Source organism: Ambystoma mexicanum, chromosome 6q (genome assembly GCF_040938575.1).
Source record: "Ambystoma mexicanum isolate Mex_15411 chromosome 6q, UKY_AmexF1_1, whole genome shotgun sequence".
NCBI classification, from domain to species: Eukaryota; Metazoa; Chordata; class Amphibia; order Caudata; family Ambystomatidae; genus Ambystoma; species Ambystoma mexicanum.
Window position 1 is genome coordinate 94,246,699 of NC_090937.1, and position 26,435 is coordinate 94,273,133.

At 47.8% G+C, this 26,435-nt stretch overlaps 1 protein-coding gene across 1 annotated transcript in view; it reads right to left on the reverse strand.

Annotated features, from left to right (window-relative positions):
- LOC138515171 (broad substrate specificity ATP-binding cassette transporter ABCG2-like) overlaps positions 1-26,435 on the reverse strand; it is an 861,659-nt gene that overhangs the window by 35,339 nt on the left and 799,885 nt on the right. The window contains exon 13 of the mRNA XM_069630157.1: positions 13,232-13,321. Coding sequence (XP_069486258.1) covers positions 13,232-13,321 — 90 coding nt within the window. The remainder of the gene's footprint in view (positions 1-13,231; positions 13,322-26,435) is intronic.

A 26,435-nucleotide genomic window follows, 5' to 3' on the forward strand; every position in this document is an offset into this window, starting at 1 on the left:
ATAAAATGCTAATCCAAAATAATCCAAATGAAAATGTGTCCGAAGTCACCGTCCAAGAAAGCAAATCCAAAGGGAAAGAAAAGCGTAATATCCATTGCTCCATGGTGAAGAAAAAAAAAGATTAAGGGGAAAAATCCACTGTAAAACTATGTACAAATAGCAAATCCAGGGTCCATGAGCCCAACGACATAAATTAAACCTACAATGAAACCTACCTAATTACTAACTATATACAAAAATGTGGGGCATAGTCCATGCGCCCCAAATGAAAAAAAAAAGAAATGAAACTTAACACTAATGAACTATATACAATGGCGGCGGGCAAGTCCAATGGCTCACTTGTTGATGTCATGGGCCAGGGCATCATCGAACTCCTGTTCAATGTCTTGGAGGCGGGCGTGTTCTCTGGCCCCGAGGTGTCGCAGGGATAACCCGATGTCCACCTCCAACTCCCTGCGAATTCCCTCGAGGCACTCAGCCCGCCTCAGCGCCCTGCGCATGGAGTTCTCCACCCTGACGATTGTGAGCCGTGCCTCCTCCGCCCGCCGCCGCTCCGCACCTATCTGCTGGCCCAACCCCTGCCACACGGAAGACACTCCCATTCCAGGGTCCTCCTGCCCTCCGGCCGATGCCTGCCCCTCTGATGTAGATGGCCCCGAGTCATGATGCCTCCCACTCTGAGCCTGCCGCTGCTTCCGACGCAACTGCCTCTGCCAGCACGACGGCATCCAGGCTGATGGAATCCACCGACGCCGTCGTGCACGTGCCCTGCCCGATGATGCCGGCACATCCTCCATCTGCTGGGGTCCAGTTGCTGTGGTGTCCACCCCAGCTGGACCTCCGACTCCCGACTGTGGCAGGGATGGGATCCCCACCGAGATGGCTGCGTTGGTCAGGGCAGGTCCACAGGGGGCCCTGGTGGCATCTGGGCCGAAGACGGCATGGAGAATGACTGGCGCATAGTCTCCACAGAGGAGGTGAGGGCCGCCAGAGTGGCCGACACATGTACAAAACCCCCAACCATGGACACTCCCAACTGGGCCACGTCGGCACGCTGCTCTTTGTGATGACGTGCGTGCTCCCCCCGGGAAGCACGCACGTCATCACGAATGTCACGCATGCGACACCAATCAGGACCTTCTCCATACGGCCAGGGGTCCCTTCGTCTGCAGGTAGAGGAGTGTCAGATGACATGGACATCCCCCCTACCTGCGGACGGGCCTGGGATGGGGCATCCCTGCTGGTGCATGGTGGTGCAGTCACAGTGTCAGGGACAGTGACATGCACAGGCCCCTCCATGGCGACCTGTGCTGCCTCCTGCCCCTGCTCCTGGACTGCCCCACTTGCACCAGTGGTACCACCCCCACGAGGCCCCATGTGCGGCTCAGTAGTGGCCTCCTCCTCCTCTGTGGAAACCACCAACCTGGATGGCTCCACACCGTCTTCCGCCGTTGCAAGCCCCTGTGTGGGCTCACCCACCCCTTCCACTGCAGCCGTAGTGGCAGACGCAGCACCAGGCCCCTCGGTCCCAGACGATGGTAAATTCTGGGAGGGTGACTGGGCCTTGCGTCGCCGGCCGGTGGGGGCTTTGCTCCACAGCGCCGTCTCCGCCCTCTTCATCACTTGCCGCTGTGTAGAGGGAGACATAGAACACAAGCATCAGGGTACTGTACAATGGTCCCCTAGACAGGAAGCAATAGCAGATGAGTGGCACTGTCAAACATCACTTCTATCTTGTCCCTCCACAACACATGGGTCAGTGCAGGCAAAACACATGCAGTAACAGGCATGGCGCATGCAATGGACATTAGCATATATGTACAATGACTCTTGAAACATACAATGCTGGTTTGAAACTCACATGCATCATGGGTCATGCCTATCACATACACACACTTCACTGTAGTTTCATCCATCTGGCTTTGTACACCCCAGACACAGTGGATACAAGGATGAGTAGGCTGCATCAGTGAATCTGAACATTGTCACAGACATGTGTCATGCATCCATGGCATTTACAAGTCACAGACACGCAAGTCAGACACACAGACATGGACACCATACATGTCTATGACTGCAACACCCATCTCTCACACCCCATCCATGTCCAATAACAGAGACAGGCATGCATTAACGTGTGCATTCCGCTTCCTGCTCCTCATGTTGCATTGTAACACATGCACCTACCATGTGGTTCACACATTACTGGTCTCACATGCATGACCATGATGTCCCTGCACACACACATACGTACATGGCCTATGTCAGACATACAGGCAAGTATCAGACAACCAGCACCCTGCAACATGCCCTGTCTCACACAGCAATGCTTGGCCACTTACCGCTCAACTCCAGATGGATCTGCCTCTGAAGGATCTGGGCATGGAGCGCTGGGGCTACGCGTTCCAGGTCCCTCATCTGGATGGTACTCATGCTGCCCCGGCCCCCCTCCAAGAGGTGCCGGGCCTTTACGAGGGTCCTGGACCTCAAGTCCTCCCAGCGCTTCTTGATTTGCTTGATGTTGCGGGTTGCCACCCCCTCCGCGTTGATGGCAACTTCAAAGTCGTCCCAGATCCTATCCCGTCCTTCCTTGTTGGCGCGTGATGTTCCGAAGAGGGCATCATAATGCCCCAGGACATGCTCCACCAGGACACCAACTTCCTTCTGACTGAAGCTGGTGGCCCTCTGCCCCTCTGGCTGGGGCTTGCCAGTGGTCTCAGATGGTGTTTGCCCCGACATGGCGACCCCCGAGGCAGGTGTGGGTGGGCAACTGGGTCCTGGGGCTGGGCTGTGGAGCGATGGTATCCCAGTCGGGAGTCTTCTGTTCCAGCAGGGGTGGACACAGCCACTGGACCCCTGCAGATGGCTGATGTGCAGGCACCAAATAGCAGGGCACGTGGGCAGCAGGCAGTCAGGCAGCAGCAGATGGCAGGTGGGAGCGTGCTCGGGGCTCTGGGGGGCAGGAAAATGGCCTTCAGGGCCAGAGCATGGTCTTCCGTGTGTTTTCGCGTGGCCAGCTTGATACGGAGTGATTTGGCACGTGAACAAATTGCACGTCAGCGTGTAATTCGAGGAAAGGCCCTTAGCGCCTAAGCGCGTAAGCACACGTACGCGATTTCATTGGACCAAAGGCCCTTAGCGCGTAAGCGCGTCTGTGACGTATCGCGCATGGGCGTTGCCCTTTCGCGTGTAAAACTTCCCGCGCACCTCTGAAATATACGTACCATGCTGAAATTGCGTGTGAAACTTCCCGCGCACCCCCTGAAATACATGTACCCTGCTGAAATCGCGTGTGAAACTTCCTGCGCACCCCCGAAATACACGTACCATGTTGAAATCGCGTGTGAAACTTCCCGCGCACCCCCTGAAATACATGTACCCTGCTGAAATCGCGTGTGAAACTTCCCGCGCACCCCCTGAAATACACGTACCCTGCTTAAATCACGTGTGAAACTTCCTGCGCACCCCCGAAATACACATACCCTGCTGAAATCGCGTGTGAAACTTCCCACGCACCCCCTGAAATATATGTACCCTGCTGAAATTGCGTGTGAAACTTCCCACGCACCCCCGAAATACACGTACCCCACTCGCACAGGACACTTTCGCGTGTGAAACTTCCCGCGCACACCCGAAATACACGTACCCCACTCGCACAGGGCACTTTCGCGTGTGAAACTTCCTGTGCACCCCTAAAATACACATACCCTGCTGAAATCGCGTGTGAAACTTCCCGCGCACACCCGAAATGCACGTACCCCACTCGCACAGGGCACTTTCGCGTGTGAAACTTCCCGCACCCCCCCAAAATACACGTGCCCCACTGCACAGGGCCCTTTTGCATGTAAAACTTCACACGAACCCAGGAATAAACGTACCCCACTCAGTATATGCGTGCTTTTTATTTGTGCACACTTTTGTAATGCGCAGGGATGCTACCGCCTGCCTTCGTGTGGCAGACGTGTTTAGGCCTGTGCGTGTCTTTGCCCGTGAGCAGGTTTGCCCTATTCTATTCCATGAATACGTGTGGTTCGCGTGCATGTGGGCGTTCCGTGTACTTCCCAGCAGTACTTCCCCCGTTATGCCTTCTTTTTCACGCATTATTCCCGATTCCGCGTGTTACGCCCCCTGTTCCGCCTACTTTTGTTGTGTGCACTGCGCTATGTGCGCTTTCGCTGTGCGCTTAGCGCACGCTGTTTGGAGACGTGTGCGCCAGCGTGCGCCATGCACGGATTTGGCGCACAACTAGTGGGAAAGTAGCGCAGCACCTTCCTTGAATCGCACGCGTGCGCGTGTGCTTGCTTTCTCACGCTTGCGCCTCCTTGCGCCTGCTTGCGCTGGGATTTTCAGCGCACATTTGTTACATGAATCGGCCCCTTAATGTTTTATTCACCAGTCCATGACCCTGAATCCAGACTAGACCTTTTCATTCTCTCAGAAAAATTATCGGCGCAAAGTGGCATATTTGTGCATACCTTATTGGACCATACCCCAGCCATAGTCGAAATAGCAATTCCCATGGATCGATATAACACTTCTAGGTGTCAATTTAAAGCAGATGCACTCCTAGACGACAGCTTCAGAAATGAAGTACTGAAAGATATATCTGAATTTTTTTAAATTAATGATGGCTCAGCTGGGTCTTACGCAATGCTATGGGAAGGATTTAAATGTTTTAAATGAGGGGTTTGTATCTCGAAGAAAGCCTAGGTCCTCCCATGTGTTAGATCAGACCTGGACATAAATAAAGAAAAGTTAAAGGAATTGTATCAAAAGTATTCAGTAGAAGAGACTTACACTATATTTTTAATACATGACGCTTTAGGGAGGTTTTTGGAAATAGCAAATCAAATAAAAGGGTTTGATGTTTAAGGAGATCAAGGTCAGCACAACACTATGGGAAGGGATGAAGACCGACTTGGCTACAATCCAGCTGACAAACCACCCTAATTTCCAAGTTGTCCAATGAGGAGGTTTAATTCTCATTATGAAGATCCAAGTATTGAAAAGATTCTGGTTAGATTTTATTCAAAACGTTAGACTATGCAGTTTTCGAGGAATCATTGTCAGGAATTTTTTTTTTATATTAGACAGGCTTGATCTTTTAAGTGATGACCAGAGAGAAGCTTTCAACAATCCCCTTACAACTGAAGCAATAGAATTTGCAATTGGGAAATTTCAAGGACGGAAAGCTCCCAGTACAGATGGCCTGTTTGTCAAATTCTATAATGTTTTCGGCCATACAATTATTCCTTATCTCCTTCAGGATTATCAAGATGGTTTATAAAGAGGAACTCTGCCAGATACAACAAGAGGCAATAATAACCATCCTACTGAAACTCGACAAAGGCTGAACCCATTATTCATCATATAGATCCATTTGACTTATAAACATGAACAATTAACTCCTGTGTCATGCCAGATCCAACAGTGTTTATCCCAGACAGATCAATATAGTACAACACCAGATTAATTTTTGGGCTGCTGCGCCTGCTGAAACCAGAAATTCCTGTAGTAGCAGTACTGTTGGGTGTGGAGAAGGCCTTTGATTCTATCGAATGGCCCTTTATGTATGCCATCCTAAGTAAAATGGGGAATCAGACCCATGTTTGTAGCGATTGCCCATCTGCTATATACTAATCCTACAGCACGTTCTCCTAATAAATGGTAATATGACCGAAACGCTAAACTTACAGAGAATTACATGACAGGGCTACCACTCATCATTGCTATATGCTATAGCATTGGGTCCTCTAGCGGTACGTTTTAGAGGGAAGCCTTTACATAGAGGTATACAGAAGTTCACCCATAGGACAGTTGTCTCTCTTTATGCTGATGAAATGATGCTTTTCATTAAGAATTCCAAAGAAAACTTGGCACCAATAATATTGGAAATTAATTGGTTTGGTCAATTTTCCAGATTGCAAACAAATACTTCCAAATCTGTTTTATTCCCACTCACAACAGGAGTGTAGACGTTCAATGACAAACAAGGATTTCTCTAGCAAAACTTTTGGAGGTATGAATATCGAAAAACGTAGACATTATATAGCGGAATAACTGCCTTATAGCCCTAAATGTTTCCCGGTCATTACTTACCCAGAAAAAACATTGTTGGGGCCAACAATATTTTTGTTGTTCTTCTTATCAGCAATCTCAAAATATTCTGTGACTGGTATAATTATATGGTGGTGGTGTAATCCTTTATTCGACTATAAGTCTTTAGGCAATTTACAATATGCACAAAAAACAAACCAATATAAACAATCTCATTGTAGAATTTCCAGCGCGTGGTTATTAGCACTTTAAAGTGTTATTAATCCATCCAAAACCCTTGCAAAATGGCCATATCTTAAGTAAAACATACACAATGTGTGCCTAGGGATACCTTCTTGGGCATACCCCATAAATAAACATGATATACAGATAATAACACACCCAAATCACACATAAGTTGACAGATGTTCTCAGTCATAGCCATTGTTCAAATTCCATACAATACAGTTACTAACTAAAATGACAATTTCCAAAGCCAATTGCCCTATTAAAATGCTTATAAGACAGTCATAAACAATAGCTGTATAAGCTAGTGACTGCTTATGGCTTGGCCAAAGGGGGTCTCCTTAGACAGGCACAATGGATGTATTTTGACACAAAATAAACGACATCCCAGTTGTGCGTTGACTTGCAGAAGGACATGGCCTCATTCAGTGTATGAATCCCGTAAAATATGAGCAATGGCTTTAGATACCTGATCCTCAAGCTTCTCAGACCATCACACAGAAACATAAAATGCAGTGTGGACTCTTCCTCGGCCCTGCAAATAGGACATATCGACACATACACCCAGTCCTGTGTAAATTTACGAACTTTTAAACAGCCTAAAATGAACTCTACGAACAGATCAAGCGCATATGGGGGATTTAAGATGTCAAGATAGCCCTTGTTTCCAAAATCACACTTGTGCCTCAAGAATCTGGGCCCAGAGACAGAAACTGACAACAATTCTGCAAATGTACCCTGTTGTAGTAATTAGCAGCCAATTTTAGCCTTGGCTTGGCCTCCCTTGTGATCGCCTGCGGGTCATCCCAGTAATGCCTCATGCTCAACGAAATTAAACACTGTTTAACATGGGCAAGCCAATGAATTTGATTTCTAGACCCAACTCTATGCATTTCTCTTCAAAACACTGAAGAGATGCGCATAAACCTCCCAGAGTTGTCGAAAGGAGTACGGCATCATCTGTGTAAAACGGCGCCGGGATCCTGTCGTCCCCAAGGCGAGGTGTATCTGGGCCGATATAGCAAGTTCCTTAATAATGCAGTTGATGTAAATACAGAAAAGTGGAGGGGTCAGAAGACAGCCTTGTATGACCACTCTAGCAACATCCAGTGGTCTAGCTACATCCCTTGCTAGACTCCAGCATTAAACTACTTTGTTATTACAGTATAGGTGTTGAAGTGGTTGCAGGAATTTATGGGGGATGTTCTTGGATGTCAACACCTGCCATGGTAACATCCTGGGGAATATCAAAGGCAGTTTTAAAATTGACAAAGGCTAAATAAACCCTTGCCTTCATCAATACTGTATAGTTTTGCACAATCAGGTGCAAGCAACATCCCTGGTCCAGCATGCACAACCCGGATTGGAATCCCACCTGCATATGACTAAATAAGCCTTCAGAATCAACCCAGGCCTGTATATGTTGCAGAAGTTGCTTTTGCATAGATCTTCCCAGAGCTGTCCAGCAGAGATATCGGGCGGTAGTTTTCAGGGCACTCCCCCTTTTTTTTATATATAGGCACTAGATCTTCCGTCTGCCAGGAGATAGGGACCTCATTGATCTTTAGCAGAACATTAAAGATCCTCTGTAGGATTGGCCCCCACATTCTTCGTTCCCCTTTGAATAAATCCTCCAGGATTCTATCCGGGCTGGCCTCCTTCAAATCCGTCTGAGACTTAATGGCATCCTCTACATCCTTTGGGAAAACTGGAGGTATTGGGTTGAACACCCAACTATCACTTCATCAGTTGGGCAATAAATCTTCCTGCCTTCGTGCTCTCTCTACAGTGCCTCAAAATGACCCTACCGTGAGTCCGGGGTTATGCAGCCGTATATTGCAGTATCGCCTTTTAGATCTTTATGTGTGACTGTTTTACAGAAGCCTGCGGAATCCCTTTGCTTAATAGCATTCAGCATTTCCCCCCATTTGTTCAGCAGGAAATCCTTTTTCTTATTCTACACTATAAATGTATTGTGCCTTAGTGCTCGTAGATGGGCCCTATCTAACCCCTGATTCGACTTAATGTTGGTTGTCAGGGCTTTTTTAGCTTCATAGCATACACCATCAAAACATTTCTCCCTCTTCATGGCACCCTCCTAAATAATGGGTTTAGAACTAACCACGCTTGGTTGTATACTTTGGACCAGTTTATCGAAAAGTTCAATCACTTGTCTATCTGATCCAACTCGAGTCCTAGAAAAGGCAGAGAAAGTGCTGAATAGTTGGACAAACAAATATTTTCACCAACTACGTTCTTTCCTTTCGATAGAATGATTGGATACCACCATAAATGCCCTTAATCAAAACGTGAAATTTGGAGAAAGCTGCCACGTCTGATGTGCGGAAGAATCTCAGTTATTAAGATGGTAGTGCTCCCTAGTTTTCTGCATCCACCAATCCTCAACGTACTCATTGTTCTGACGCAGACGTTTTTTAAACATTGAAAAGTGGCCTCCTAGAATTTGTGTGGTCTTGTAAAATATCTCTGATCTGTTGGGACAGACTTGTAGCACCAGTTTAAAAAGGAGATATGGCCTTACCAGGCATGGAAATCTACTATCTTGTGTGTCGCAACCTGATTAGTTATCGTTTGGTATACCACTTCCGAGGTTAGACCACACGTACAAATCGAAAGGGCCATAGCAGCTACTACATTAATCTAATTAGATAAAATAGGTGAGATGAAACAAACTCGAGAAGAGGTGAATGTGGTGGCAAGCATTCGTTGTGCTTGGAGGGCATTAGCAATGATATGTGTGGTAGTTGAAAGATATTCCCCACTTCTCCCTGTAACAAATGAGTTATGGTAGGATGTTGATGCTAAAAAGGATTACATAAAAACTATGCGTAAATTTCATATATAATTGTTGGGAGAGTTATTTACAAATGTTATGTTATGTTATTTGGCATTTACATAGTGCCCATTATATCGTTGGTATGATTTCAAGGCGCTCGTAGGTTGAACGCCCTTGGGGACCGTAATCCAGATCAGTCGAGACAGTAGGGTAGAATACAGTGCTTGGGTGCACTTAATATGTGTGCAGCCGGTGGGATTTGCGTAATGGTGGCTACATCCTAACACTAGGTGTGATGGTAGTGAGAGATCAGTTGAATGTGTGCAATCAGGTGGTTGGTCTCCGAGACTGCATCCTGGCGGCATTAGGCATGTGTAGGACGTTTATGGGTGCAGCTTGGCTGATTTTTTTTGTGGGTTCTAGCTGCGTTCTATCAGGTTGTTGAGGTTTTCATGAAGAAATTGTTTGTGTGTGTGCAGCTAAGCCGAAATTGATAGAGCGGAATAGCTGTGCTATTTTTTTTTTGTGTTGGTGTAAAGTGGAGAGTGAGCATAGAGGTAGGAGAGGTGAGTGTCTGAAGTGTATGATGTACTTTCTGTTCCTGTTTCCTGGTGACTTTCTGGGTCTGGATGAGCTGGCAGTGATCATCTTCATGTTACGTGGTAGCTGTATTTTGAGGTAGATTTACAGGTCAGACCGGAGTAAGATATGATTTGCCGGTCAGAGGGTCATTGCTCTTAGGCTCGGCCTTATATGTCCGGGAGCTCATTTTCTGGGTCTAAGGTTGAACTTTATGGTGGGTTACAAGGAAGGTCTAGGCAGGATATTGGATATATGCAAGGATATATTTTGCAGTAACGTAGCCCTACCGAGGCAGTGGTGTTAAAGGACACACTGTACAGAGGCATTGTAGAGCCCGGTTGTTTTGGTGCCTTGGGAGTGTTTGTATCTTAGGTGTGTAGTCAGACAAGGTAGGGAGTGAACGGGTATGATCAACTTGATGGCATGAGAGGCTGCTAGACATGTCTAGTAGTATCAGGAAGTTGGAAGTTGGCAGATGCATATCTTAGAGTCTGTGGGACACTAAGGCTGCCAACTGTGGCCTGGCAGTTCCTAAATCCGCCTTAATGTCTTATTGGTTTCTTTCTGTGGTCATTCTCTCGGTATCCATAGGAACACTTGTTGGCCGGGTGTAATTACTTTCCAATTTAATGTCATTGAACTCATGATTCTATAGTTTGGTGAGGTTTGGTGGCCTTAGACAGTCCTAATCATGGTTTACGGAAAAAGAGAAGTTTTTAGAGCTTTACGGAAGGCCATGTAGTCTTGCGTGTGTCGAATGTGACGGGGGAGAGAGTTCCACAGAGTTGGAGGCAAGGTTGAGTAGGCGGACCCTCCGGTTGATGGGTGCTAGGGGATGAGGGGCTCAAAATAGTAGAGGGGAGTTCAGAAATAGGCCCTATTACAGTATCCAATCAGGCCCAGGTGATGTGCTCAATGGACATCCCTGACTGGGAAGCCCGGCCTACATCCTAGAAGCTGGCACCATACCTACTCCAGGATCCGATTTGGGTAAGGGATCTAGAGCAGAAGGCGCACATCTCTGGTGCAAATGGGCAACTCCTCTCATTAAATGAGTTTAAAATGAAAGGAAGCTCCTTCCCTTTGCATATATTTCTGTAGTGTAGACTGCACAACTTGCTTAAAAATGGATTGTCAATGTTTCCCATTTGTCACGGCCACGACTTCTCAGTAGGTGCCACTGGCAACAGAGGTGGCAGATCCCCTGGAGAATACGGGACCGCGCACAATGAAGAGACCACAAGTCCTGGCATCCAGAGCGGCCGTGACATCACCCCATTGTTATTGTATTCTTCCTTGGCTTTTTGACTCCATGGTGCAAGTTAATCAGATTTCCCTCTGGATCACGGCTTGTCTTGATTTTTGGATACCTTGTAAAAAATCTCTGGATACCCTCTTGGCACTGGTTTTGCATTTTCCCTTCTGAAGTTTTGTGGCTTTTTGCCTGGATCGCCCTTGTTTTTCTTTATAGATTTACTGGTGTGAATTTTTCCCCTTGGATTGCTTTGCTGGATTTGTGTTCTGGACTCTGAGGTTTTGTTTCCCTGCATCGTCCCTTTTCTACCATCCTTCTTTTGCCTGTGTCAGGTACCTGCAGTCTCTTTACTTTTGTCCCATCAAAGGTCCCATCATCTACACCTAGTAAGCAGATTTGTACCTGGCCTATGACCTCAGGCACCTCTGGTGGAAGGCCTACACACCTAGGATTCCTGTTTCTCAACAACCTCTCTAAGATAGGATAAAGGTTAAAGGGGAATGAGGGAGTGAGGAGGTAGGATTGTCTTCATATAACCATTGTGTTCTCTGTTTCCTTTCAGCCTGGGAGAGCCGTGCAATACACCCCTACCTTTTCACCAGAATCCTCCAGACTCCTCCTCTCAACAGTGACTTGTTGATTCTGTTCATAGGGGTGCAGTCTGGGGGAATGTTTACCACCCACCAGGGCATCAGTGTTTTGTGGAACACTTGTGACATCATTCAACCAAGTATTTTTCAGTTTTTACATGAGACTTGAAAGGAGAGTTAGTTTGGAATATGTGTAAGGAGTTCATTAATCAAAAGATGCCAGATGATAATAGGATATGGGGAAAATGGGAGTTTTGGCTCAAATTATGAATAACTGATGAACAAAGTCAATGTATATGTGCAAAAAAAGGACTATCTCACTTAATTCGAACTATAAGTTGATACATTTCAAATGTGTACATAAGTTTTGTTTTTCATTGTGTAAACTGCATAAAATATATACAGAGAAGGATCATGAATGCAGAAGATGTTATTAGGAACATGTAGACTGTTGTCTGGACCCCTTTTCAATGATGCAGACGGGTAAAAAACGGTGTTGTGGAAGGTTGCCCAGAATAGTGCTTGCTTTTATTTCAAATGTATTCAAAACCTTCCATCTATCACTTTCCTGATTATAGTTTGTCTCCCTGTGTGAGAGAAGGTATGACCAGACGTGGGTCACTTGCTCTCTGCGCCATAGGGAACTAAGCTGCACTTCACAGATGAGACCCAACAGGGCCGATCTACGGTTACTTGTGTTTCCGTGCAGATGGGACTTGGCCTAGCAGTTCCGGCTGCGCTGCTCCCAGTGGTGGCAGTAACTGACTGATTTGCATAGGGCTGGACCCCTTTTGCAATCGTGCAGACGGGCTAAAAAACGGTGGTGTCGAAGGTTGTGCAGAGCAGTGCCAGTGGTTGAGATTTATTCAAAACCTTCCACCCATCCCTTTTTTGGTTAGACATTTCTCATTTGGCCTGGGGATGCCCCAGGAAACTAAAATTCTGGCAACACATTTTTTGTACAACAAGCAAACTACTGAAAGAGACCATACACCCGGAACCAATTGGACTATTGGGTTACACCAAGAATGTACTCCATCATGTGCGCAGGTTGGCTGGATTGTTATTTGTTCTAACTCGTGAATGTATAGCTCAGATATGGTGAAGAGGCGGGTAACCTACAGTGAAGTTTCTGATACCGGATGTAGCTTACTATTATGCCACGAGGAGCAGTATACTGGGACGTTGACTCTATCTACGACACTCAAAGGACATTTGGACACTGTATCGTAATTACCTTGTTGCAAGACAGGATGTTATAGCAGAGAACTAGAATGTTTAGATTTGTAACTGTTGTTATTATTAACTGATGTGATGCTATAAATGAATAACATAACTTTGAAAATGTGAGGACGTGGAGGTTTTACTGAGGATAGAGAGTTCCCTCCAGATGCTCTAAGTATGTTTCCTGGGCATGACTATTGTGTTCTGATGTGTACTCAATGGCACATTTTATGAGGGTTCTGTTTATCATGTTCAATTTGTCAATAAAAGGAATGTGTTTTAAAAAAAATCGAGTCTGTCTTTAGGTACTGTTCACGGATGCGCAGAAAACACCTTGCTCCAATGCCGGCTACAGCGTGGGTGGTGTCTTGAAAAGCTAGGATTGGACATGAAGGCATGGGCAATGAAATGCCTTTGAATTAATAGTAGTTCATTTGATAATTGTGACTGATTAAATGAACAACAACGCCCACATCATTCAGGGTAAAATGCATCACTTACTGTCAGGCCATATTGCGAGATGCTGAAGTATTTCAACCATTTTAGCCACTCTGCAACAGTTGTTAAATTAACCAGCAGACCTGTAAAAATCTGAAAGGAGGATAAAAAAAGAAATGTTGAGCAATCACAGCTTCCTTTGTATGACATGCACAAAGCAACGACATAAAAGAAGGACAGTATTAAACAAAAAACAGGTGCAAATTATCTAGATTTATTTGAAATTGGAAAAATTGAGTTAATGAAAATGGATGAAAATATACCTAAGGTTTCCTGTGCTTTTGACCACTTGCATTTGGCATGTCACCATACATATATAGAGTCCTAGATTAGGGAAAAATGTGTTCCCAAGTGATGCACTTATTCGTATGCTTCCCAGACAGGTTTCCAAGGTATTAAACAGAATGTAACAATGGACATGTCACAAAACATCTGTACATTTCTACACAAATAGCAGCATTCCATAAGAAATGTGTTTCAGAGTGTGAGCAAAGAACAAGTTACTTTCTTACCTGGTAGCGTTCTTTCGATGGGATGGTCCGACGACGTATTCCATATCTATGACAGGTAATGTCCACAGCTGTGCTGCTTCGGAAAATCTTTGGAGTCTGCGTGCTGCATCGATGACGTTGATGCGCCGTTCCCGAGGACCTCCTCCGACGGCCGACGTCACCCGATGTAATAAGTAGGACGCACAACGCCCATAGCCTCAGTTATAGTTTTTTCCCAGAACGTGTGCCACCAGTTTTCTGCCAGTCAGACACGCAAGGCCTTGCGGAACGCAAGCTGCAATCGCAAAATAAATTCTGCAGCGGGGAAGGCAGGGAGGGAGCGATATGGAATACGTCGTCGGACCATCCCATCGAAAGAACGTTACCAAGTAAGAAAGTAACTTGTTCTTTGAGGGGATTGGGTCCTCCGACGTATTCCATATCTATGACAGACTCCCAAAGCAGTACCAAGCAAGGAGGTGGGAAAGAATTTAAAATACAAATTTAGCATACCCAATCAAATTGCGGAATAGAGAACTGCCTTGCCAAAGGCCAGATCTTGCCCTCTGATGGAATCGAGGGAGAAGTGACGTACAAGAGTATGTACTAAAGCCCAGGTGGCTGCATCACAGATGTGATGAAGAGGAACTCCCCTCTGCAGAGCAGTAGACGCAGGCTCTCCCCTGGTAGAATGGGCCCGCAAGCCAGCCGGAGGATCCTTACCCGCCAAGCGGTAACACTCGGTGATAGCTAAAATAATCCAACGAGACAAAGTCTGTTTCGTCACAGCTTGTCCCAAAAGCTTTCCAGCGTAACCAATGAAAAGTTGATCGTCCACTCTGACCCGGGACATGCGCGAAATATAAAAGTTCAACGCTCTCCTAGGATCAAGCCTATGGAGCCTCTCCTCTTCCTTACCAGGATGTGGAGGAGGATAGAACACCGGAAGAACAACCTTCTGGCTCAAATGAAATTCCGAAACCACCTTCGGAAGAAAAGAAGGACGAACTCTAAGGACAACCCTGTCCTTATGAAACACAGTGAAGGGTGGCTTAACTGAAAGTACCTGTAACTCACTCACTCTGCGAGCGCAAGTAACCGCAACCAAAAACACAGTTTTCAGAGTTAACAGCCTCAAAGGGCAAGAATGTAAAGGCTCAAACGGAGCACCCATAAGAAACTTAAAAACAAGGTTCAAATCCCAACCTGGCACCAGAAAAGGTGACGGAGGGAACACATTAGTGAGCCCTTTCAAAAACTGCGAAATTAAAGGAATTTTAAAATAGGAACACTCTTCAGACGAGCGCTTAAATATGGACAGCGCCGCCAGGTAACCTTTAATGGTCCCCACTTGCAAGCCCCTGTGGGCCAAAGAAAGCAAAAAAGACTGAACCATGGGAATGTCACATTCAAAAGGATCCACATTCTGAACTCTGCACCAGTCGCAGAACTTTCTCCAACGGCAACGGTACAGAGACTTAGTTGCCGGCCACCTGGCCGAGAGCAACACCTCCATCACGTCTTCAGGGAGGTCCCAATCCTTATACCTCAACCTTTCAGAAGCCAAGCGTGAAGATTGAGCGATCTGACCTCAGGATGGAGAACCTGACCCCCCTCCCGTGAGAGCAGATTGTCTCGGTAGGGAAGATGACGTGGAGGGCAGATGGACAAGTCTAGACGGTCCGGGTACCACGTCCTCCGGGCCACGCCGGTGCAATGAGGATCATCAGGGAACCGAACCTCCGTAACCTCCGCAGCACTTGCGGGATGATGGGGACTGGAGGAAACGCGTACAGCAGTGGGAATGACCACTCCACCACGAACGCGTCTCCTAAGGCTCCTTTTGGAGGAAATTCCCACGAGCAAAACCTTTCCCACTTCCGGTTGACACTGGAGGCAAAGAGATCCACTTGAGGGGTCCCCCAAAGGGCGAAGATCACCAGGAGAATCTCCTGAGCCAGCTCCCACTCGTGAGAGATCGAACTCTGCCTGCTCAGAGCGTCCGCCGTCTCGTTGTCGTCTCCAGCCAGATGAACAGCCGAGATCGAAACTTCCTGCTGGATGGCCCATAATTCGAGCTGCATCGCCTCCCTGCACAGCGGAAGTGACCCTGCCCCCCCCCCTTTTTGTTGAGGTAGTGCATGGCCACCGTGTTGTCCGTTAGAATCAGGGCACTCTTTCCACGCACAGTCGTCATAAAAGCCTTCAGGGCTAGCCTGACGGCCCTCAGCTCCAACAGATTGATATGGAGTCTGGACTCCGACGGAGACCAACAACCGCTGACTGTCAACTCGTTGGCATGAGCTCCCCATCCCGTGAGAGATGCGTCCGTCACAATCGTCACCTCCGGCCAGGGCAGCCAAAATGGGGCCCCCTTCATCAGATTGCCCTCGACGGCCTACCACAGAAGGTCCCGGGCCACCGAGGGCAGCACCTGAACAGGGTCCGACAGCCTGCCGGAGGACTGAGACCACTGGAGCTTGAGCTCATACGCAGACGAGCCTCTGGCACCAGAAGAATGCAGGATGCCATGAGGCCGAGCAGTCTCAAGAACTCGGACGCTGGGAGATACTGGGCAAAATGAAACTTGTGCACCATCTGCTGAATGTGAAGAGCCCTCACCTGAGGAGGAAAACACTGCCCCAGGGACGTGTCGAGCACTGCTCCGATGTACTGGAGCCGCTGCGTTGGTGTCAAATGGGACTTCTTTAAATTGAGGGAGAAGCCCAGCCTGTGAAGGGAGTGGCAGGTGACGGACAGATGATCCAGGACTTGCTCGGGAGAGCTCCCCCTGATCAACCAATCGTCCAGGTAGGGGTAGATGTGAATCCCCCCTTTCCTGAAATGCGCTGCCACCACCACCATGAGCTTGGTGAAAATCCTCGGGGAGGAGGTCAATCCGAATGGCAGGACCCGAAACTGAAAGTGCGAGTCGCCAACCGCAAACCTCAGGTACTTCTTGTGCTTGGGATGGATCGGCACATGGAAGTAAGCATCCTTGAGGTCGAGAGACACCAACCAGTCCTGAAGTTGAAGGGCCTGGAGGACTTGAGAAAGAGTCACCATCTTGAACTTGTCCTTCCTGAGGAGTTTGTTCAAACCGCGCAAGTCCATGATGGGTCTCAATCCCCCGTCTTTCTTCGATATCAAAAAATAAGGGGAATACCATCCCTTGTTCCTCTCCGCTACAGGCACCAGTTCTATGGCGCCTTTCTCCAGCAGGGCTTGAATTTCCTGCGCAAGGAGCGGATTTGACTCCTAAAGAGAGGCTCCCTGGTGGATTGTCGTGAGGCCTCTGCCGAAAAGGAAGACAGTAGCCGTGGGTTATGATCTCCAGAACCCACACATCCAAAGTAATGGCTTGCCACTCTACAAGATGCTGCGCCAGCCTTCCCCCAACCTGCGAACCATTGGACCTGGCCTCATGACTGAGGGGTAGCGGCTGCGGCGTTGCCTGAGGGCAAAGAGGCAACTGCCCGAGCGGCCTTGGCACCTCGGGTACCTTTATTTCCACCTCTGGCACTCTTACGATGGTCTCTATGACTGCTAGCTCCCCTCGCTTTACTGAAGGACGAGTAATAGCGAAAGGAACCTCCCCTCCATTGCTGTCCCCTAGGACGAAAAGGCAGAGGTTGGCGAACTGCAGCGCCCAACGATTTCGCTGCCGCTTTGGAGGTCTGCAACCTCTCAAGGCTCTCGTCAGCCTTGCCGCCAAAAAGGTGTTCACCGTCAAAGGGCATGTTGAGGAGCCGGGACTGCACCTCAGGAGCGAACCCAGACTTCCGCAACCACGCAAACCTGTGCATTACGGTGCTCGCCGCCATGGACCGGCTGACACAATCCGCCAAGTCCAAACCCGACTGAACGGCCTCACACATGGCATCCTTGCCATCCTGAACCATAGCAAGGAAACCATCCCATTCGTCCCCTTCGGGAATATGTTCAGCCGCTAATGCAACACAGTTCCACAGAGTGTGTGTGAAATGAGACAAGGCACATATGGAGTTGGCCGCCTGAAGCGCCATACCCCCCGAAGAAAACACTTTCTTCGCCCAGCCTTCAAAACATTTGTCGTCCCTATCCGGAGGGATGGTAGGATACGACGCCTGCTTTGCCGGGGCCGTAGCCGCCTGCACCACCAAACTCTCCGGAGTGGGGTGCCTAGACAAGTAGCAGGGGTCGCTACTGGCTGGACGGTATTTTTGCGACAAAGACTTGCCCACTGCCGGGAGACTGTCCGGAGCAGTCCAAGCTGCCGCCACCCTTCTCTGCAGAGCCATATGAAAAGACAAAACCGGGTCAGTGGGGGGACCGAGATCAAGGATGTCCGTGAGATCATCCTGAACGAACTCCCCTGGGGGAGCTGACCAACCCAAGTACTCGGTGACCCGAGACATAAGGCGCCGATATGAAGAATCGGCATGAGTGCCAGGCTCCGGCCTACAAAATTCCACCTCCGGAGAGGTGTCCAGTCCACTGGCATCATGCAGCGACTGCCGCAGATCATCAAACAGGCTATGGCCCGAGATAAGTTCATCGGGAACCGTACCCGGAACCAAGCCGCCATCAGAGCCTTCATCACCCTCTGAAATGTACTCCAGGCGGGGAGAGGAAGACCTCTGGGGACCAAAGCAGTGCCTGACCTTAGCCAGAGCCTTTCTAGGGGCAAACCCCATGCCACGGGGCCCCTCCGACACCACCGCCTCGAAAGGCATCGAGGGCGCCGAACGAGTCGGCACCGGCGTCGACAGAAAAGGCGTCGCCGACGACCGAATCGGCGTCAACGTCAGCTACAGCACCGCCAGCATCGGCGGCGTCGACACAGGCCTCGAAGCCGGAGCTCCGAGCGTGTCTCTCAACGAGCTAGGCGCCGACGGCGTCGACGACCCCCTCGGAGGCGGAGCCTCGAGAGAAATCGTCGACGACCTCAGCGCCACAGGCGTCGACGTTTTCTTCGAAGACTGTACTGGATCACGCAGTCTCGAGCGCGTCGAGGACCTGGACCTGGAACGGGCATGGCGAGAACGGCTACCCTTGTCCGAGTGGGACCTCTCCCACGAGGCGTGCCGACCACCCGAGCCCAAAGGCGTATGAGCGGTGTCTCTCGACCGGTGCCGACCGACCCCACTCAGAGGCGCGGACGGACCGGTGCCCTGCGATTCAAGAATCGCTAGCATCTGCTTCCCGAAGGAAGCCCATTCCTCCGGTGTCGCTTGCATGGAGGGATAAGCGACCCGCCGACGGGCGGAGTCCTCGGAAGAGGACGGGGAAGGCGACCTATGCCGGCGCTTCCGGGAATGCCTCGAAGAGGCAGAGGAGTGGCGAGACCGACTCCTGGAAGGAGACCCACTGGACTTCCGACAATGACGCGGAGAGTCGCCCCTCGAGTCATCCGTCGAAAGCCCCGCAGACCTCGACTTCCGGGGCTTAGACACCCGGCCTACCGACAGCTTCTTCTTGCATTCCCGCAAGGCCTTTGCCGTGAGCGACTGGCAGTCGACACAGTCATCCGTATCGGTGGCCTCCCCGAGGCACCAGAGGCAGGCGTCGTGCGAGTCTGTGACCGACATCTTGGACCCATGGTCCCCGCAGTTCTTGAAGCCCGGACGCGGGGTTGAAGATGAGAAAGACATCGCCACGAACAGGTCATCACACAAACCGAACAGGTTCAACAAACCGAGAATTGAAAACAGCAAACTCCAACGAGTCGAGGCGTACCGAGATTCACGAAGCGAACACGTTCGCGGAAAAAACAGAACTGAGGCTATGGGCGTCGTGCGTCCTACTTATCACATCGGGTGACGTCGGCCGTCGGAGGAGGTCCTCGGGGACGGCGCATCGACGTCATCGACGCAGGAGGCAGACGCCAAAGATTTTCCGAAGCAGCACAGCTGTGGACATTACCTGTCATAGATATGGAATACGTCGGAGGACCCAATCCCCTAGAAAAGGTTAATACTATGTTTTTGTATTATAATAGCAAAACAAAAATGTGATGGCTGGAAGGTTTTGAATTAATCATAACCACGGGCACAGCTCTGGGCAACCCTCCAGGCCATCGGTTTCAGTCTGCCAAGCCATTACAGAAGGGGAAAAACCATATGCAGCCATTACCAAAAGGGGCAGTCCAGCCCGAACTGCTTGGTCACATCCCTTCTGCATGAGACCACAAGCATCCCCAGACATGTTTCAGCCTTGTTGGGGCTCATCAGAGAGGAGTAGCTTGGGTCTCTAGGCCCAACAGTCACGGGATCCATGTCTGGGCATACCTGTCCCACTTGGGGTGACTTTAGCAAAACAGAAAGGTGATGGCTGGAAGGTTTTGAATTAATCATAGCCACGGTCACAGCTCTGGGCAACCCTCCAGACCATCGGTTTTCAGCTTGCCAAGCCATTACAGAAGGGAAAAAAAACATATGCAAAACATGCTTGGTCCTACCCCAAAAGGGGCAGTCCAGTCCGAACTGCTAGGTCACAACCCTTCTGCACAAGACCACAAGCATCCCCAAACATGTTTCAGCCTTGTTGGGCGTCATCAGTGAGGAGTAGCTTGGCTCTCTAGGCCTGGCAGACTTGAGACCCACGAATGGGCCTACCCGTCCCACTCGGGGTGACTTTAGCAAAACAGAAAGGTGATGGCTAGAAGGTTTTGAATTAATCACGGGCACAGGTCTGGGCAACCCTCCAGACCATCGTTTTTCATTCTGTCAAGCCATTACAGAAGGTCGAAAAACCATGTAAATGAGGCTTGGTCCTATCCCAAAAGGGGTAAAGATTTAATCTAAACCTTCCAGCCATCACCTGTTTTGCCTTTGTATTATAATAAACATTTCTGAAACTCTGCAACTATTGTGACTGTTGATTGAGGCAATGCCTCGCAGGTAAAATGTAAAATGCGTCTATACAAGAGCACCTTACTGCAATAATAGCAAAGGTGCTCAAATAAGTCATTTGATTCAATCATGAAATGTACTTTTCACCCCAAATACAGCATATGTCTTATTTTTGCCTTCTTTGAGAATCGGCTACAATGGGGTTATTTTCACCTGGCTGAAACTCTGAGGGGAAAATGGATGGCAGATCCTTGTGAATGTAGACAGTTTAAGGACTAGGAAAACAAAGGCTACTGCGATGGGGTAAGGGCTAATGGCGGACGTGCACACTAGCATAAGATAGGCATTCATCTATGTTACGTTAATATTTGTTTGTACTGCGCCCATCACGAATGTAGTGGTGTCCCACAACAAGGCTTGTCTGGATATTGGTGATTTGCCCCCCCACCCCCCACACGCCAGACTATCGTCTTTGTGGAAAAAGGAACAGACGAAAGAGAGGGGAAGTTTGAACGGAAAGGAGAATAAGAGAGGTATGACGGGTGTGGTGGGAAAGGGTGCATGTGCAATTATTGGTATTAAATTAGAAAAATGTGGTTCAGAAAAAGAGAGAAAAGAGACATGCATTATGGCAAGTCAATTTCCATTAAGAGAGGTTCTTGAAGATTGATTTTGTAGTACTATAGCCATAGTACGGTTATTTGATGGACTCGAGATGTGCTCAAGCATGCCATTGAAGTTTGCAGGGCATCATTGCCAATGCCAGATGATGATAATTAACTTTCACTCTTGAAGCATACAGAGGCTAACTAGGTGGTGCCAAGTCAACTTATAGAAAGTCCAACATTGGCTGTATATAGGTGAACGTAGGCGTTAAGGCAGAATTTTAGGGCCACTCAATGCTTTGTTGCTTCCCCATTTTGGATGATTAATATCTGCCCTATTGTTGGTGGCAATAGGGACTTCTCTTGACATCCCCATGGGATTGCAACTCTTTTTGACTTATTTAGAATATATAGTCCTGGGTTGCCAATAATGCCAGGGGGCCTTTTTAAGCACCCCATTTGTGCACTGTGGTGATTATGCAACCCTACATTGGCTTCAGGGAGTATGATGGTGGCAGCTGTAATTTACTTTTGGGAGAAAGCAATATTACTGAGTTGGCAGTGTGAGAAACCAAAGGTGTTTCACATATTATTCCCTGGGGATCTCTCTCCCCGGTGGCCAGGGCACAGCCATTGCCTTAGGATCCAGACCCTGGGGGTGGACCAGTGCGGTCCACCCCCAATCCCAGAGGACCCCAGGCGGGTGAGGGGTCTTCGGGGAGTGGGGGTGAGGCAGCCGATGGTGAGACGTGGTATTCCCCCCTTTCCCGTACCCCTAGGATGTTCCAATCTTCTGACTCCCTCTACCATTCTGCACAAACATTGGGCAGAGGAAGAGGGTGACTGAGAGTAAAGAGGTTAACCCTTACATAACTCATTGAACACATCCCACTAATCGGGTCAGGCAAAGTCAGGCACTTGATTTCAATCACATACATCTCATACCAATTAGCTTTCCGCACACGGATAAAAGGCGGAAAATAGAGACACACTCTGAGCAAGGTGGAACACAAGAAGGAGCAGAACTTCCAGGGCGGAGGTGAACCTACTGGAGCACAGCGTCCAACAGAGGGACGGGAGCAAAGGGTAGAGAAACCCAGGAGATCCTTGCAGGAGGTCGAAGTCTCCGAAGAGCCGTGAAAGATACGAGGAGAAGGCCACATCCCAAAGAAGAAGACTGCATTGTGTTTCCAGGACACCAGCGACCCTCCTGCTGTTGCAACAGTACATCTAACAATTGAAGGATGCACGCATGTGGATGAGACGAGAAGGAAGGCAGACCTGTGGTGAACTTTAAATTACTGATAACTGTGAAACCAGTGATACAGTGTAGCAAAGTGGTCTGGTGAAAGGAAGCAGCCCACTTGAAAGTCTCTGAGAGGTATATGATATCTTGTAATAAAACAGCAACATGAATGAACTCTCAAATGCACAATGGTCAAGATTAACCCTGGCGAAAGGGGAAGTTAAAAGGTGATTACTTTAAGATAAAGATGTCTATGAACATTTGTGCTAATGGTGCCGAACTACTAAGACCAAGAAATACTGGGGCAAATAACACAAAAGTGTGAGCTGAAGGGAAAGTCGAAGTGGTCCTGCAAAGGTTTATGGAAAAGCCTTGCACATTCGAGAGTCTTCGGAATCAGTGAAAGGTCTGAGTCCGACTCAGGGAGATTGAAAGTGTGATAAATTAGGGGAAGGGAACCCCTAAACGAATGTGAATTAAGCTTGGGGAAGGGAACCCCAGTAAGTGCTGTGATTGTGAGGTCTGAGCCCGGCTGAGGGAGATTTGCATTGAATCAGGTACCTGTTGATTGAGAGGTCAGAGCCCGGCAGAGGGAGACCTATGTGAACTGTTAAAGCTTTGAGAGGTCCAGCCCAATGGAGGGAGACCTACGTGAACTTTTTGTTGAACCGTGAAATCACTTTTAGAAGGCTGGAATACATTACCTAAACGTGAAAGATCAGGCAGGCCTCGTTCCATGTTTTGAACTGCCTTTGTTTTGAGAACCTAAGCCATAGTATGTCATCCTGTCTGCAGGGGCTGCCTTACTTCGTGCTGTCCAACATGGGGAGGAGAGCTAACTCAGCCATCTTGATCCTTTATGTTATAAAACTGATTTTCCTTTGCATACATATTCCCCATTACACACTTTTTATATAAGAGATAGGTCAGGCATTAGGTTTTGTTAGTATAGGACATTTTGATTTGACTAAGACTGACTAGGACTGTGTTTCTTTATTATTTGATGATAGAGACTACTCACATCATAGCTATAGGGCAAAGCAGGAGTTTTTCCAAACCCTGAAAATTGATTCACAGTTTTGAAACTTGTATCTCTTGTGTCAGTGTCATACTTGTGATACCATGCCTCCCTTGCAGTAGCCCAATGTACCTTTTTGGTAGTGATTGGAGTACCAATGTATGTTTTAAGTCCTGCTCTCAGCCATTTTGTATACAGTGTTTACCTTGCTCTAGGGAACCATAAACTAGGATTAAAATGGGCCGCTCTCCACTGGTGGACTCTTTGTGGGCACATGTGGAAGCCTTCAGATTGGTTTTTACTGGTTTAGACGAGTCTAAGTCCCAGATGTGTTCCTCTTACAACCTATGGGAGTGGTATGGGCTGCATTGCAGTTCTAAGGGCCAACCGGAATGGTTGGCCACTTGATCCCTGGGGTACCAGGAAACATTACAAAGTCTGGTACCATTCCATGTGGTTACTCATCCCTTTAGTAAAGCCTGCTTTCTTCCTCCTTTTTGTGGGTGGACAAGAGGTTTACTCACCTGCTCATGTCCTCAGGGTGGAATTCCTTAGTAGTGGGACTCTGCACAAGATGAATGGTGAGAAATGAACATTTGCTTGTACTGCCAGAGGTCTCACAACTATAGGTATCCAAGCAGATGCCATCGAAATTATTCAGGTGGACTAATCAGAAAAGACTGTTTCTGAGGCACAAGAGATTTCCTTTCCTTCTCCCACTATGGATCCTGTCCATACTGATGGGTCCCCTTTCACACGAGATAAAGGTGAACTCAGAATTAGAGCCTTGGCTTTTGAGCTAAAACAGATCCAACTGGAGACTGAATACAAAATGTATGAGCTGGTCATAAAGAAGTATGAGGTAGAGTTCCATTTTATGAGATTAGAGGGAGAATTGGCTGCCATAGAGAAAGAAGCAGAATGCTTTAATCAGGGGAAAATCCAAACTCATAAGCATGAGCTTTGAAGTTGGGGAAATCCCAAACCAGTAGTTTTACTTCAGGGCCCTAGGGTCATTCGGTATCAGGTAATAATGTCCCTATATATATATGGTCGCCGCACATAATGTGGCAGGGATAGGTTTGTGGTGACATTATATAGGTCACCATAGATATATAGGGACAGGGGGAGCATGGGTTGCAGGGGTGTCCCCTGCTCCCCATGAAAAAAATATATAATTTCTCTGCAAAAAAGTGCAATTTTCCAGTGAATTTATTTTGCATGCCGACATTTTTGTGGGGACATTATCACATGGAACCGGTCATTCTCAGTCTCTCCATCAGTCTATGTTCCCTAACCACATATTTAGTATATATGTGAAAAGCATGGTATTTTCGAGTGACTCAGTAGTTCTGAGTTAGCTTGAGGAATGCAATGTTTGTCTGATGACAGAAAGATTACATTCCTTCTCTCCCATCTGCCCCACAGTGCATTTGCTGCTAATTTGGAATTGGGTGCAAAAGAATGAAGTATGGGAGTGTGAAAGTTCCTCCTGTGCCAAAATTCAGTAAGACTCCTGCTCAGAATCTGTTGAGTTTAAGGTAGCACAAGAATAAGGATGATGTTCAATGGGTTTCATGGGTAAATGACTCCCTTAAAAACATATATAGTTGGGTAAATTGCTATAAGGTACATTTTTGGAAGGCATGATTATTCTTGGAGCACATTATGAATGCTTGTTCCCCTGAGTTGTGTCCCCCTGATCACAAGGTCATTGATCCAAGGGATATACCAACGATGAGTAGAGTCAACCACAAGGGCAGGTAGGTCTGGTCAAAATTCTCCCTCCTTACAGGTCCACAAAGTAGAGGTGGGTAACCCCCTTGTGGGTAGGTTCAAAAAGAAGGATGGCACTAATTCCTCAAAGGTAAGTGGTGTTTCTTCAGCTGTTGCCAGACTCCCAGGAATTTGCTGGCACTGTGCAAAAGCTGATCTTCCCAGTGGTCTCCCTGTCTGCCCTAAAACCAGTGCTCAGGTGAGTGCCATGCGCATGGCCTCTGGGAGACTTTACCTTGAGTAGACATCCCAGAACATTCTTCAGATCGTGGTAATGTAGGAATGTGGTGTTACGTCCCAGAAAAGAAGGTGTAGTTATTCCCAATACTCAGTGTATGCCCATTACATCATAATGGGGGCACAGCTCACAAGTGGAATTGGAGACACTGCTTTGTTTGGGCGAGAGGGCCTAGTAAATAGTCTTTTGCAGGCCACTAAGTTTTCTATTGCCCATTCTTAAGAGAATCCCTACTGTTGGAAATTCCCATCAGATAGTAGCCAAGAAAATGGCCCGACTAATTTTTGCTTGGGAATGACTTGGAAGAGAGACATATCTTCAAAGAATATCAAAGGCTATCTTTGAGGCTAAATCTAGATTCCTGCAGAAAGATATAGCAGTCACAGCGAATAAACCCAAGAAACTGCTGTCTGTTATTACCAAATTCTTAAATCCGTCATGTGGTGTTTCCAGCCTATCCCCATCATATGATCTAGCTAGTAGATGTAACAATTATTTTATGGACAAGATTAAAATCATTCAAGGCAAGATTTGTCTTTCACCTAGCCAGAGAGAACCTCTTACTGGTATCATACCCTCTGCAGAGGAATCACTTCATTTCTCTTTGGCTACTGCTGACACTATCCTTATGCTTTTGAAGACCCTGAAATCCACAACACATATATTTGATACTATTCCAGCATGCTTTGCTAGGAATCAGACCACACATGTTCTACCATTTATAACAACATTTGTCAATCTTTTGTTTGAACAAGGCCTGCTGCCATCAGAGTTAAAGTTATCAATGGATACTCCTTTGCTTAAAAAAATTCCTTAGACTCAAATTGTCTACAAAATGATCGGACTGTTGCTGGGTGCTAGCAAACATACTGGAAAAAGTAGTGCATCTTCAACTCTAAGCTCATGTGAAGAATGGACAAGTTTTGGACACCTTCCAGTCAGGCTTTCGGCCACTTCATTGAACAGAAATCTTGCTGATTTCGGTATGGACAATAAAGAA